We start from the raw sequence: 13184 nt of genomic DNA on the forward strand, positions 1-13184 counted from the left end.
TACCCCAATACAAAATAAAAAGTTAAAAAACATAAAGCAATACGAACAAGTGAAAAAATACTGAACTACCATTTGTGTTGAGCACCCATTTGCCATCATCCTATTTGATATTTCGTATACATTAACCTCTGACCTCACAAGAACTTCAGAAGACAGGTTACGGTGATATTCCTGGAGTGGTCAAGTCGTTGGCCAAGGTCACGCAGTTCAGAAGTGCCAGACCCAGGAGCTGAGCCCTGCTGAGTTTGAATCCCAGGTCAGTGTCCTCTCAGAAGCCCCAGCACCCAGACAGTCCAGTGCAGGTAACCCTGATCATTATCTTTTCCAAGAACCAGTCTTCTGAACTGTGTTCAGACCTTGACAGAATGCCAGGAGGCTGGACTTGCAGCCCCAGGAAGGTCTGTGGCTGGCAGAGGACACACAGTGTCTTCTAAAGCAGCTGGCCAGCTGAGAAATCTGCCCTGAGGTCCTCGCACCACTGTGGGGCTGGTCCTGCCTCACGATAAATCCTGTCCACCCGCTCACACACAGTATCATCACCATCGGAGGGATCGTTACCGATACTGAGATAAAGGGACATCCTGCCCGCCCTGTGTAAATAGATCCCCAGGTCTTCCTGAGGAAATGAGCAGTGCCACAGCCAGTAGTTCTAGTTAAAAACTCAAGAGGTAATAATACAGAGAATATCATCTTTTTCCAAGCTTCCCCTAACACACCCCAAAGTGCAGTGATGCTTGAAAGAATGCAAAAACTTTGAAAACCGATCAAGCTGCCCTCTTGTTAACACCATTTTAATGACCTCTGTAGACAAACTTTAGAGGCCTTGGAATGAAGATTACTTAAATAAATAACCTGTGAAGGTTTCATGTGGGCCGGATTCCCAATCTCATGAGGTTTTCTTTGATGGAGTTCAGACGCGCTCGCCCATCCTGTGCTGTGCCATGCACAGAGGTTGGGAGTGGTTTGTGTTGGTTAAACCGGGCTTGGGGTTTTGTTTCTCATTATGCTAATCCGCTTGGCCCCAGCTGAACTGGCATGGTAAGTCGTTTGAACAACACTGGCCTTTTCTGTGCACAAGGTTAAGAACTTCAGGCAGCTGCCCCTGCTGCCAAGAAGCCCGAGTCTGATCTCGAGGGTCATTGCCCACAGGAGCAGAAGACAGTCCACAGCAGGCGAAAGCGGTGGTGCTGGCAGGATCTATAAGCTCCGGGATTGTATGGCCTGGGGAGAACTTCAGCCAGTCTCACAAATGGAGGTCCTCTCAGGCAGATCAGACATTTAAGTTTTTAATCACTTGAATTTGAAGGCAGATACGGAGGTTCTTGGGCTTCCTTGGCCGTTCAGATAGTAAAGAATCCACCGGTAGTGCGGGAGACCTGAGTTCGATCCCCAGGCTGGGAAGATCCCCTGGAGAAGGGAACATGTACCCACTCCAGTATTTTGGCCTGGAGAATTCCATGGACAGAGGAGCCTGGCGGGCTGAAGTCCATAGGGTCACACAGAGTTGGACACGACTAAAGCGACTTAGCACGCATGCATGCACATAGCACAGACAGGCCACCGGAATGCTGTTTTGCATCATAAATGTTGATAATATAGAGCAGCAGCTATATAATCTTATAGCTGCCTATCTTACACACTGGATTGTATGATATTGATTATAAGACACAAGGTTGAACGATAGAGCCTGACTCATTCCTGTCCAGGACTGTGCTGGCCAGCACATTCTGTGTGTTCAGGTCCCACTAATGGATGTGGCACCCTCCTCAAAGCTGCCGTCCACTTGGACAACCCAAAAAATATGATTCTATAAGCAGATTGGGGGCTTCCCTGATAGCTCAGTTGGCAAAGAATCTACCTGCAATGTGGGAGACCTGGGTTCGATCCCTGGGTTGGGAAGATCCCCTGGAGAAGGGAAAGGCTACTCACCCCAGTATTGTGGCCTGAAGATTTCTATGGACTGTATAGTCCATGAGGTCGCAAAGAATCAGACACGACTGAGCGACTTTCACTTTTCATAAGCAGATTTTTTAAGACTTAGAAAACACGTTATTAATCAAACACTAATATCTAATGAATTTCTCAGTGCTGTTTTGTATCATGATATTCAATCAGAAATGAAGAGACAGAGTTTGAGGATCACCCCCACCTCTAGCTTTTTTCATTTGGGGATTTCCCTGCTCTCTCCAGTGTTCACAGCTTTCAGACTTCATTTTTTTATTTTTTAAGGACAAAAAGACTGCAGGTTTTTCCACATATGTCTTCACCCACCTGTGTGTTTACTGCTTAGCCCGGGGCTAAAGATCATGAAAAAGGGAGTTGGGTTTTTTTATAGTTCCGCATCTGCCCTCCACCAAGCGAGTGCAAACTCCCACCGGAGTCTGTGTGCTTGTGTCCGCGCTCCAGTACTTCTTCTGTTACTTGTATGATTTGTAGGCTTAACAGTGCCTTTCTGCAGGGAGTGCTGTCCAAGAGAAGTCATCATACCCAGAAGCAGAAGAGATTCATGATGCTTACATGTGAGTCAGGAGACATAAACAGTAAGCAAACAAACAAGGTGATTATAGTTCTTGGTGATGCTATGAAAGAAAGAAATAAGATGGATGTGACTTCCTCAGCGGTCCAGTGATAAAGATTGCACGCTTCCGCTGCAAGTGTGATCCCTGATCAGGGAATTACCATCTGCAAACTGCGTGCCTGTGTGCTAAGTCATTTCATTCGTATCCCATTCTTTGTGACCCTGTGGACTGAAGCTCACCAGGCTCCTCTGTACATAAAGTGAAAGTCAGTCAGTTGTGTCTGACTCTTTGCGACCCCATGGACTATACCATCCATGAAATTCTCTAGGCCAGAATACTGGAGTGGGTAGCCTTTCCCTTCTCCAGGGGATCTTCCCAACCCAGGGATCAAACCCGGGTCTCGGATTCTTTACCAGCTGAGTCACCAGGGCATGGCATGTCCAGAAGAAAAGAAAAGAAACAAGGTGAATGTGACTGAAAAGAACAACTTTAGGGAAGGTTATTAGCCAGATTCTCTGAAAAACTCCCATTTGAATTGAGACTGAAAGAACAGAACTTGGTCATGAAAAAACCTGATTGAGAAATGTTTCAGGCAAAGGCAACAGCAGATACAAATCCTTAAAGTAAGAGAGAAAGGATAGTTTGACTGGAACTCAGAAACAGAAGGGAAGAAGGGTGTGAGATGAGTTGGAGGGCCCTGATGGACCTTGCTAAGGAATTATGAGGTAGCGATTCTAGACAAAACTATGATGACTCTAACTGTAAGCGTATGTTTGCGAACAGATTTGGGCACTCCTGTCGTCAAGGCTGTATATTGTCACCCTGCTTATTTAACTTATATGCAGAGTACATCATGCAAAATGCTGGGCTGAATGAAGCACAAGCTGGAATCAAGATTGCCGGGAGAAATATCAATAACCTCAAATGTGCGGATGATACCACCCTTATGACAGAAAGCAAAGAGGAACTGAAGAGCCTCTTGATGAAAGTGAAAGAGGAGAGTGAAAAAGTTGGCTTAAAACTCAACGATCAAAAAATTAAGATCATGGCATCCAGTCCCATCACTTCATAGCAAATAGATGGGAAACAATGGAAACACTGACAGACTTTGTTTTCTTGGGCTCCAAAATCACTGCAGATGGTGACTGCAGCCATGAAATTAAAAGTTGCTTGCTCCTTGGAAGAAAAGCTATGACCAACCTAGACAGCATGTTAAAAAGCAGAGACGTTACTTTGCCGACAAAGGTCCATATAGTCAAAGCTATGGTTTTTCCAGTAGTTATGTATGGATGTGAGAGCTGGACCATAAAGAAAGCTGAGCACTGAAGAATTGATGCTTTTGAACTGTGGTGTTGGAGAAGATTCTTGAGAGTCCCTTGGACTGCAAGGAGATCCAGCCAGTCCATCTTGAAGGAAATCAGTCCTGAATATTCACTGGGAGAACTGATGCTGAAGCTGAAGCTCCAATACTTTGAGCACCTGATGCGAAGAGCCAATCATTGGAAAGGACCCTGATGCTGGGAAAGATTGAAGGCAGGAAGAGAAGTGGGTGACAGAGGATGAGATGGTTGGATGGCATCACCAACTCAATGGACATGAGTTTGAGCAAGCACCAGAAGTTGGTGATGGACAGGGAAGCCTCGCGTGTTGCAGTCCACGGGGTCACAAAGAGTCAGACACGACTGAGCAACTGAACTGAACTGATGGTTTTGTCAGGTCTGTTCTTGTTTAGTTGCTAAGTTGTGTTGTCTGACTCTTTGTGACCGCATGGACTACAGCCTGCCAGGCTCCTCTGTCCATGGGATTTCCCAGGCAAGAATACTGGAGTGTGTTTTCATTTCCATCTAAGGGGATCTTCCCAACCCAGTGATCAAACCTGCACCTCCTGGCAGGCAGATTCTTTACCATTGAGCCACCTGGGAAGCCTCTCTGTCAGATTAGCCCATCCTTTAAAGTCTTGACTGGTGGGTACTGTGGCCCTGTGATCATCACACGGACCTGTCAGTAGCATCATTGGAACAAAAGCCAGAGGCTGGGCAGCAGATTTCCGCCACGTGTGGGAAGTTGTACTAGACGTATGCTGATATCCACTCTACTTCTAGGGTTCTCTAACACCATGCAAAGAAAATGGCCCGGCTCTAGAAAAATATCGTGGCAATTAAAATCACAGTTTTAAAAATATGAAAAGCACAAACCTAGAGAATGAAAAGACAGTAGCAGAATGAAGCACTGTAGTCCCTTGTAGATTTCACACAAGTCTGCCAAGGTCTCTGATGGTGGTGGTTTAGTTGCTCAGTTGTGTCTGATTCTTTGTGACACCACGGACTGTATCCCACCAGGCTCCTCTGTCCATGGGATTTTCCAGGCAAGAATATTGGAGTGGGTTGCCATTTCCTCCTCCAGGGGATCTTCCTGACCCAAGGATTGAAGCCAGGTCTCCTGCACTCAGGTGGGTCTCCTGCACTGCAGGCAGATTCTTTACCGACTGAGCCACCAGGGAAGCCATGGTCTCTAGTTTTTAAATATCATGGTGTGATGGCAACGTGCCGGTGTGTGTCTGTTGGCCTGATTTCCCTGGGCAGCAGTTGAGACTAATTTGTGACTTTTTTCCTTGGTCCAGATGACAGCGCTTCTGCTGCCAGCAGCATGGAGGTGACAGACCGCATCGCCTCCCTGGAGCAGCGAGTCCAGATGCAGGAGGACGACATCCAGCTGCTCAAGTCGGCTCTCGCCGATGTGGTTCGGAGGCTGAACATCACCGAGGAGCAGCAGGCGGTGCTCAACAGGAAAGGACCGACCAAAGGTGTGCGTTGCAGGTGCACGGGAGCGACAGCGGGCTCGGCGGTGGTGCATTTCGCTTTTTCCTCATTTTAAGTATTCTTTTCTAAAACGTCGAAGTGCGGTTGATTTACAGTGTTGTGGTAGTCCCAGGTGTACAACAAAGTGCTTCAGTTACACACATACATGCGTGCGCGCTAAGTTGCTTCAGTTGTGTCCGACTCCTTGTGACCCATGGACTGTAGCCCGCCAGGCTCCTCTGTCTGTGGGGTTCTCCAGGGAAGAATACTGGAGTGGGTTGTCATTTCCTTCTACAGTAATCTTCCCGACCCAGGGATCAAATCCCCGTCTGCTGTGTTGGCAGGCGGGCTCTTTGCCACTAGCGATACGTATGCATGTATCTATTCTTTTTACATATACATGTAAATATACATGTATCAGACTCTTTTCCCTTTATGTGTGTGTGTGCTCAGTCGCTCAGTTGCGTCTGACTCTTTGTGATCCCATGAACTGTAGCCAGCCACGCTCCTCTGTCCTGGAATTTTCCAGGCACAGATAGTGGAGCAGGTTGCTATTTCCTTCTCCAGGTGATCTTCCCGACCCAGGGATAGAACCTGGGTCTCCTGCCTTGGCAGGCAGATGCTTTACTGGTACATCACCTGGGAAGCCCTTATGGGTTGTCACAAAATATTGAGTATAGTTCTCTGACTGTATGTACAGTAGGTCCTTGTCGGTTTTCTATTTTATATACAGATGAGATGGTTAGATAGCATCACCAACTCGACGGAAATGAATTTGAGCAAACTCCAGGAGATAGTGGAGGACAGAGGAGCCTGGTGTGCTGCAGTCCATGGGGTCACAAAGAGTTGGACACGACTTAACAACTGAACAACAACAAGAAGTTGTATACGTTAATCTCAACCGCCTAATTTATCCCTCTCTCTCCTTTCCGCTTTAGTAATCATAAGTTTGTTTTCTATGTCTATGTGTCTATTTCTGTTTTGTAAATAAATTCATTTGTGTTTTTTTTTTTAATTCCACATATAAGTGATAGCCTATGGCATTGGTCTTTCTCTGTCTGACTTACTTCACTTCATATGATCATCTCTAGATTCATCCATGGTGCTGCATGTGGCATAATTTCATCCTTTTTATGGCTGGGTAATACTCCATTGTATATGATGTGCCACATCTTCTTTATCCACTCCTCTGTTGATGAACATTTAGGTTGCTTCACTGTCTTGGCTATTGTACATAGTGCTGCTCCTGGCACTGGGGTGCATGTATCTTTTTGAATTATCATTTTCTCTGGACATATGCCCAGGAGTGGGATTGTAGGATCCCATGGTGGCTCATGGCAGATTCTTGCTCCAGGAGATATGTTGCTCTCTTAATATTGACAGAGAATCCAAGCTTAGAACAATAGTGAAGCAATCGTAGAATTGTTGAAATCATCCCACGAAGTGTGACGGTTTCTTTTGGCTGGACATTGGTGACTGGTAGCCGACATTGGTGAGTTATAGCTGACATTGGTGAATTGTAGTTGACATTGGTGAGTTGTAGCCGACATTGGTGAGTTGTAGCCGACTGGTGAGTTGTAGCCGACTGGTGAGTTGTAGCCGACATTGGTGAGTTGTGGCCAACATTGGTGAGTTGTGGCCAATGTTGGTGAATTGTAGCCGACATTGGTGAGTTATAGCCAATGTTGGTGACTTGTAGCCAACATTGGTGAGTTGTAGCCAATGTTGGTGAGTTGTAGCCAACGTTGGTGAATTATAGCTGACACTGGTGAGTTACAGCTAACATTGGTGAATTGCAGTAGACATTGGTGACTAGTAGCTGACGTTGGTGACTTCACCATCATTGGTGACTTGTGGCCGACATTGGTGCGTTGTGGCCGACGCTGGTGAGTTGTGGCCGACATTGGTGAGTTGTAGCCAACATTGGTGAGTTGTAGCTGACATTGGTGAGTTGTGGCCAACGTTGGTGAGTTGTCGCCGACATTGGTGAATTGCAGTAGACTTCAGTGACTAGTAGCTGATGTTGGCGACTTGTCACCGACGTTGGTGAGTTGTAGCCAATGTGGGTGACTTGTAGCCGACTTTGGTGAATTGTAGCCGAGGTGTACACAGTTGTAGATGATCAGTAAATGCAAGTTGAGTCAAGGAAGAAATGTCCACAGTGGACCGGAAAACAGTTTATTAAGACTCTGGGATAGAGAGAGCTTGCAGAACCGAAACCACACACGAGTCCTTGGCCCCTGTGGAGGCCGTGCCTCCTGGATACTTTCAGGGACTCTCGTCTGTCTGCCCTCAGTTTACACTGTTGTCCAGTTCAGCACAGCAAACACTTCTGATCAGGGGCCAAGAGGGGGCAGGCCCCTCCCTGACATGCTTAGAACCTGAAGCTTATTACTAACTTCCCCTCCTTCTTTGCTCATAAGCTCCTAGTAAGGCAAAACCTCCTGGTTTTTCTTTAAATCCCTTTTTCTTTTTCTAGTAGAACATAGCCTGTGACAGAGTTCTATACCTATAAATAGTGGATTTCTGGCACATTTAAATCACCATTTCATCCCCCAGTGGTGCCTGGGTACAAAATAGAAAGCAATATTTGTGTGTTAAGTAATTCTGTAGTGACCCTCTTCTTACAGTTGTAGAAATAAAATGCCTCGTAAAAGCTTCTCTCCTGCTAGTTAGAACCCTGGCATCTGATTTCAGCCAACATGCGTTACTCATCTTTGGCCAGAACCGCTTTTCCTCATGGCTAACTCTTGCAAACGGAATTCATCTTGGCTGTCAAATTCCTTTGGTTAAGCCCTTTTAAGTCTGCAGCATGTAAATGTCCCTTTAAAATTAACTTTCTTATTTTGTTGGGATTTAAGAAATCATTTCACAGTTGCCATCTTTTCCTTGGAGTCAGGAGAGGGTACTATCTTGATGTTGCATCTGTTCATTTCTTCTCTGGCCTGGATACATTTTCACATGTCTGTGGAAAGCAATCTCTTTTCCCTGTCCTTCAGGGTAATTATCACCAGCTCCATGTGAGATATACATATTGGGAGATGCCTACATTGTGAATAATCCCTTTAAATAATCTTTTTCTCCTAAATTACAAAGTGATTAGGGTATTTTAAATAGAAACCAGGTTATTCTAGGTATTCTTGACCTACGCAGCTTTCCAAAAATAAATCTGATGACTACTGTATCCTAAAGGGTACATTTGGAGTCGTTGCTTTATATACAACTTCAGGCTTCTAAAACTTCTATTTTTAGAAAAGGAGGGGGAAATAAAGGGGCCTGTCCAGGAGTTTTCTTTTCTTGATTAAGAGTAAAGTTTGAGTTTTGGAAACTTCTTTTTTGTTGTTTTTCATACTTAGATTGGATGTTTCTTTATAGCATTCTTTTCGAAAATGAAAATAAACCAAAGCACGATTAAGTCACACCAAGAAATAGAAAAAAGGTCATAAGAGAGCTGGTGAGTGGCATGGCCTGAATGCAGGGGGCTGTGGTGTTCCCTCTTTGACATGCACATATAGGATGGTGGGAGAGGAGGGGAGAAGCGGAAGTAATCCCATCGGAAGCTCCGAGTCGCTGCTTCTCTTTCAGAGCTTGCAGTGTTGGCATGCCGAGTACCCCCCTACCTGGAGCTGGCACGCCACAGCTGTGGCTTAGTTGGGGGATGCTTAGACAGGACGGCTTTGAGACAAACCTCCTTTGGGTCTTTGAAGGCCACGTCATTACTATCACGTGCTGTTCTTTGGGTTTGCCACCCTCAGACTGGGCACATGGTGTTCTGATTTTTAGATATTAAGCGATTTTCCCTCCAAGGTGAGTTGTCAGAAGCTTAGGGCTCAGTGTCTTAAGCTTCTGGTGCGCAGTGTTGAGCTGTTTGCCAAGTGACGGGGATGACTAGGCCGCAAAGAAAGAGGCCACCTGGTCAGACAGGGAGCCTCTGGTGGGGCTCAGCTCAGAAGAAGGGCGTGGTGAGTGCCGTGACCGTCCGACAGCCATTCTAAAACGTCAGACCGCAGCGTCCACTCACTGGCCTCAGTATTGCCGGGGAGACTGTGAATAATAACCCATCCTTTTCATGACGGGTGTGTGTGTGTGTGTGTGCGCACACGCGCGCTCAATCAAGTCTGACTCTTTGCGACCCCATGGACTGTAGTAGCCTGCCAGTCTCCTCTGTCCATGGACTTTTCCAGGCAAGAATACTGGGGTGGGTTGCCATTTCCTCCTCCAGGAGATCTTCCCGACTCGGGGATCGAACCCCGGTCTCCTGCGTCTCCTGCATCGGCAGGTGAATTCTTTACCACTGAGCCACCTGAGAAGCCTCTTTCACGACAGTACTTCACTCACTTGAAGAAAGTTTATCCTGATGTCTAAGCTTTGACTTACTTTATCATTCTTCACGTGACTTAATTCATACCCCAATGAGAACTGCAGTCTCGTGAAAGTAACTCACTAACAGATCAAGTCCAGGGCCTCCTGAGACAAAGGAAAGTTGCAGCCAACCCTAGACAGATAGCTTATAGAGAGCTGAGTCTTAGGCTCTACTTTTCCTTGGTAACCTTCCCCTACCCCCAGGACTGGTGTTTTGTGCTAATTTAACATCTCTTCTTAACCCTGGGTCTTAGGATTGCTGTCCTCCTTTTTGTTTGCTTATGTTATTTAAAAAAAATAAAACACATGAAGAACTTGTTCCCATGTCATGTCATGCGTCTCAACTGTAGAGAACCTCAGCTTTGTTCAGGTGGGATTAACTTTCAAAGGTCCTTCCCTGGTGGTCCAGTGGTTAAGAATTCACCTTCCAATGCAAGGGACATGGGTTCAAATCCCGGTCAGGGAACTAAGATCCCACATACCACAGAGCAACTAAGACCGCACCTCATTACTGAGCCGGCACTCCAAAGTCCATGCGCCACAACTAGATATCCACACACTGTAACCAGGGTCCCACAGGATACAAGGAGGATCCTGAATGCTGCAACTCAGACCCAATGTAGCCAAGTAAACAAAAAAACTTTCAGTTAGGATTTGTTGTTCTTGTGCATTTGCCGTGCGTCTGACTCTTTGTGACCCCATGGACTGCAGCACACCAGGCTTCCCTGTCCTTCACTATCTCCCAGAGCTTGTTCAAACTCATGTCCATTGAGTCAGTGATGCCATCCAACCATCTCATCCTCTGTCACTCCCTTCTCCTGCCTTCAATCTTTCCCAACATCAGGGTCTTTTAAAGTGAGTCGGCTCTTTGCATCAGGTGACCAAAGTATATTGGAGCTTCAGCTTCAACGTCAGCCCTTCGGATGAACATTCAGGGTTGATTTCCTTTAGGGTTGATGGGTTTAAACTCCTTGCTGTCCAAGGGACTGGGAAGATTTGGAATGTTTTAATTATGCTGAGCTTGGGTTATCATAAAGTGGGGAGAAGAGAATCAAATAGTTTCTGGAGGCCGATATTCTTAAAATTCTTGCTAATATGAAAGTTTTTTAAATATTGTGGTTGGACTGGGGGCACAGAATGCAGTGAACAGACACCATTATACTGCTCTTCTGGGTATAGACATAGAAAAATGCATGTGAATAAGGGAATTCCTTACAGAATACAAGTATTGGAGAAAAATTGTATAGAAAACAATAGCAAAAAAAAAAAAAAAGAAAAGAAAACAATAGCAAAAGCAACCACTAGGGACATGACCAGAAAACTGTGGCACCTCATGTGAGGGAAAGCTTTGTAATCTTCAAAGATGCTTCTGTTTTAGGTAACAGCATGGGAGATGTTTGTGTATTATATTAAAAGGCAGAATCAGTATATCCAACTGGATATGTTGTATTTTCCAACTAAACAGACAAAATCTATACAAAGAAGAGTGAAGTGTACCAAGAGTTATCTTTTTTTTTTTTTTCCCCTCTGAGTGATGTGGTAATGATTTTTTTTTTCCTTTTTATACTTTTATACTAAATGTTCTTTGGTGTACACTCCTTAATAAGCAGAAGGAATTTATGCTTTAAAAATGACTCCTTTCTTCCTGCCAAAGGTGATCTTTAGTGCACAAGGTCAGCAACAGGGCTCAGAGCAAATGTCTGGAGGCTGGAGCTTGCTCACGTGTGTTCTCAAGAAGACAAGCAATGTGCTTTGGAGTTAAATTCATAATAGATCCACTGCTGACATGCACGACTAATTTCCATTTCAGTTCTAGTGAAGTGTTATAGGATTTAATGTAAAATGTAGGTTGAAATCTAGTTGTCCCTTGTATGAGAGGATTGTCTGCTTTTTTATACATTAACCAACAAGAGTTCTTATTTCTCATTTTAAATTTTGCTTGGCAGTTCAGACTGTCATTTGACAGCTTAACTTTTTAAAAACCTGAATACACCTTCTTCAGACTTTTCTGATCTTTATATTAATAGTCCCATTAATCAACAGATCAGAGAGTAAATCACTATAAGCAGAAACCATCTGCTGGAGGCGCTGACAAGCAAGACAGTTCTGTTAATCTGGGACATCAAAACCTCGTCTCAGAACTTAGTCTTTGCGAGTACTGTTGAAAGCAAACTGCAGGTCATCCTTAAGTAGCTTCTGCTACATTAACACTTACCCCTGATATTCACTATAATACCTGAGACTACCGTTTGTTAACTGGATGGTGTTGGCCTTTGCAGTAGGTATTTTGGATATATTAATTCATGTCACTTCTCCACAGCCCTTTGAGGTGGGTATTATTGTTCCCGTTTTACAGATGAGAAGGCAGCCTCTAGGAGACTGGATAATTTGCCCCACACAAATTGTCCATCTGGTTTGGGAAAATCTGGAACTTGACCCCTGTAGGCCTGGCTCCACTTATGTTCTTTCAGTCATCCGTGTTGCTTGGATGTACACGCCTCTTAGCAGTATTATTTAAATTAGCATTATTCAAATCAAACCAGATATTTAAGAAATGAATAACTATGTGAGTTGAAATGAGAGTTCTTCTTTCAAGGTTTAATTTGCAAAGTATCCCAAATACAGTAAATCATATTCAGCATATAATTGTGTAAAATATTGTATTATAGTCTTTTCACTATAAATTTTATTAGAGAGATGTAACTAACAAATTAAAAAATTTTAAGTTCTTTGCAGTGAATGAAATCAATGCATATTTAACTTAGTTTTTTTATCCTGGTTAGCCAAAATTAGCAATTTTCCCCTCTCTCATCTACTGTGCTTTTTCCTTATCTTTCTCCCTACAAATTGGTTAATTACAGAAAATAACGTGTGCTTTCTTTTAGACAGAACATGCTATAGTTTCTTCCATTTTCCTCTGTAATTGCCTTTGCCAGTTTAAATAGACATTCATTAGTGATTTGTAGAAAAGACTTATAGATATGGAGGAGAAAATGGCAGCCCACTCTAGTATTCTTGCCTGGAGAATCCCACAGGCAGAGGAGGCTGATGGGCTACAGTCCATGGGACTGCAAGGAGCTGGACACGGCTGAGCGACTGAGCACTTGGTAGATATATTCAGTTTTTAAGAGACTGAGAAAGATTGTTTTTAAACTTTGTATTATGAATACATTCAAATGCATATAAAAGTAGAAAGAAATGGGCATATGCCATCCCTGTTTTACAAACAGGCCTTGTGCATATGGCATTTTTATTTCTCCAGTATATCTTTAGGATAGGTTCCTGGAAGTGGGATTGCTGGATCCAAGGATAAATGCATCTGTAATATTGCTTGGAATTAGTGATAAGGCTCTTACCCAGCACATGAGTAATTACCTACTTTGTCTTACAATTTAGCAAAAGCAGGTCACCTTTTCTGATTCCAAATATAGACATCTTTTCAATTTTGAAGTAGAAAGTTAGGAATTCTGGGTTCATAATGGTAAGTTGTGTTAAACTTTGAATT

General features: G+C 44.2%; 1 protein-coding gene across 6 annotated transcripts in view; it reads left to right on the top strand.

The window, feature by feature from the left end:
- The window catches only part of EML1 (EMAP like 1), a 192849-nt gene that overhangs the window by 105492 nt on the left and 74173 nt on the right, over positions 1-13184 (top strand). For all 6 annotated transcript variants that reach the window (XM_043489494.1, XM_043489498.1, XM_043489492.1 and 3 more), the window contains exon 2: positions 5140-5322. In XM_043489494.1, coding sequence (XP_043345429.1) covers positions 5140-5322 — 183 coding nt within the window. The remainder of the gene's footprint in view (positions 1-5139; positions 5323-13184) is intronic.

The sequence above is a fragment of the Cervus canadensis genome, chromosome 17 (genome assembly GCF_019320065.1).
Source record: "Cervus canadensis isolate Bull #8, Minnesota chromosome 17, ASM1932006v1, whole genome shotgun sequence".
NCBI lineage: Eukaryota > Metazoa > Chordata > Mammalia > Artiodactyla > Cervidae > Cervus > Cervus canadensis.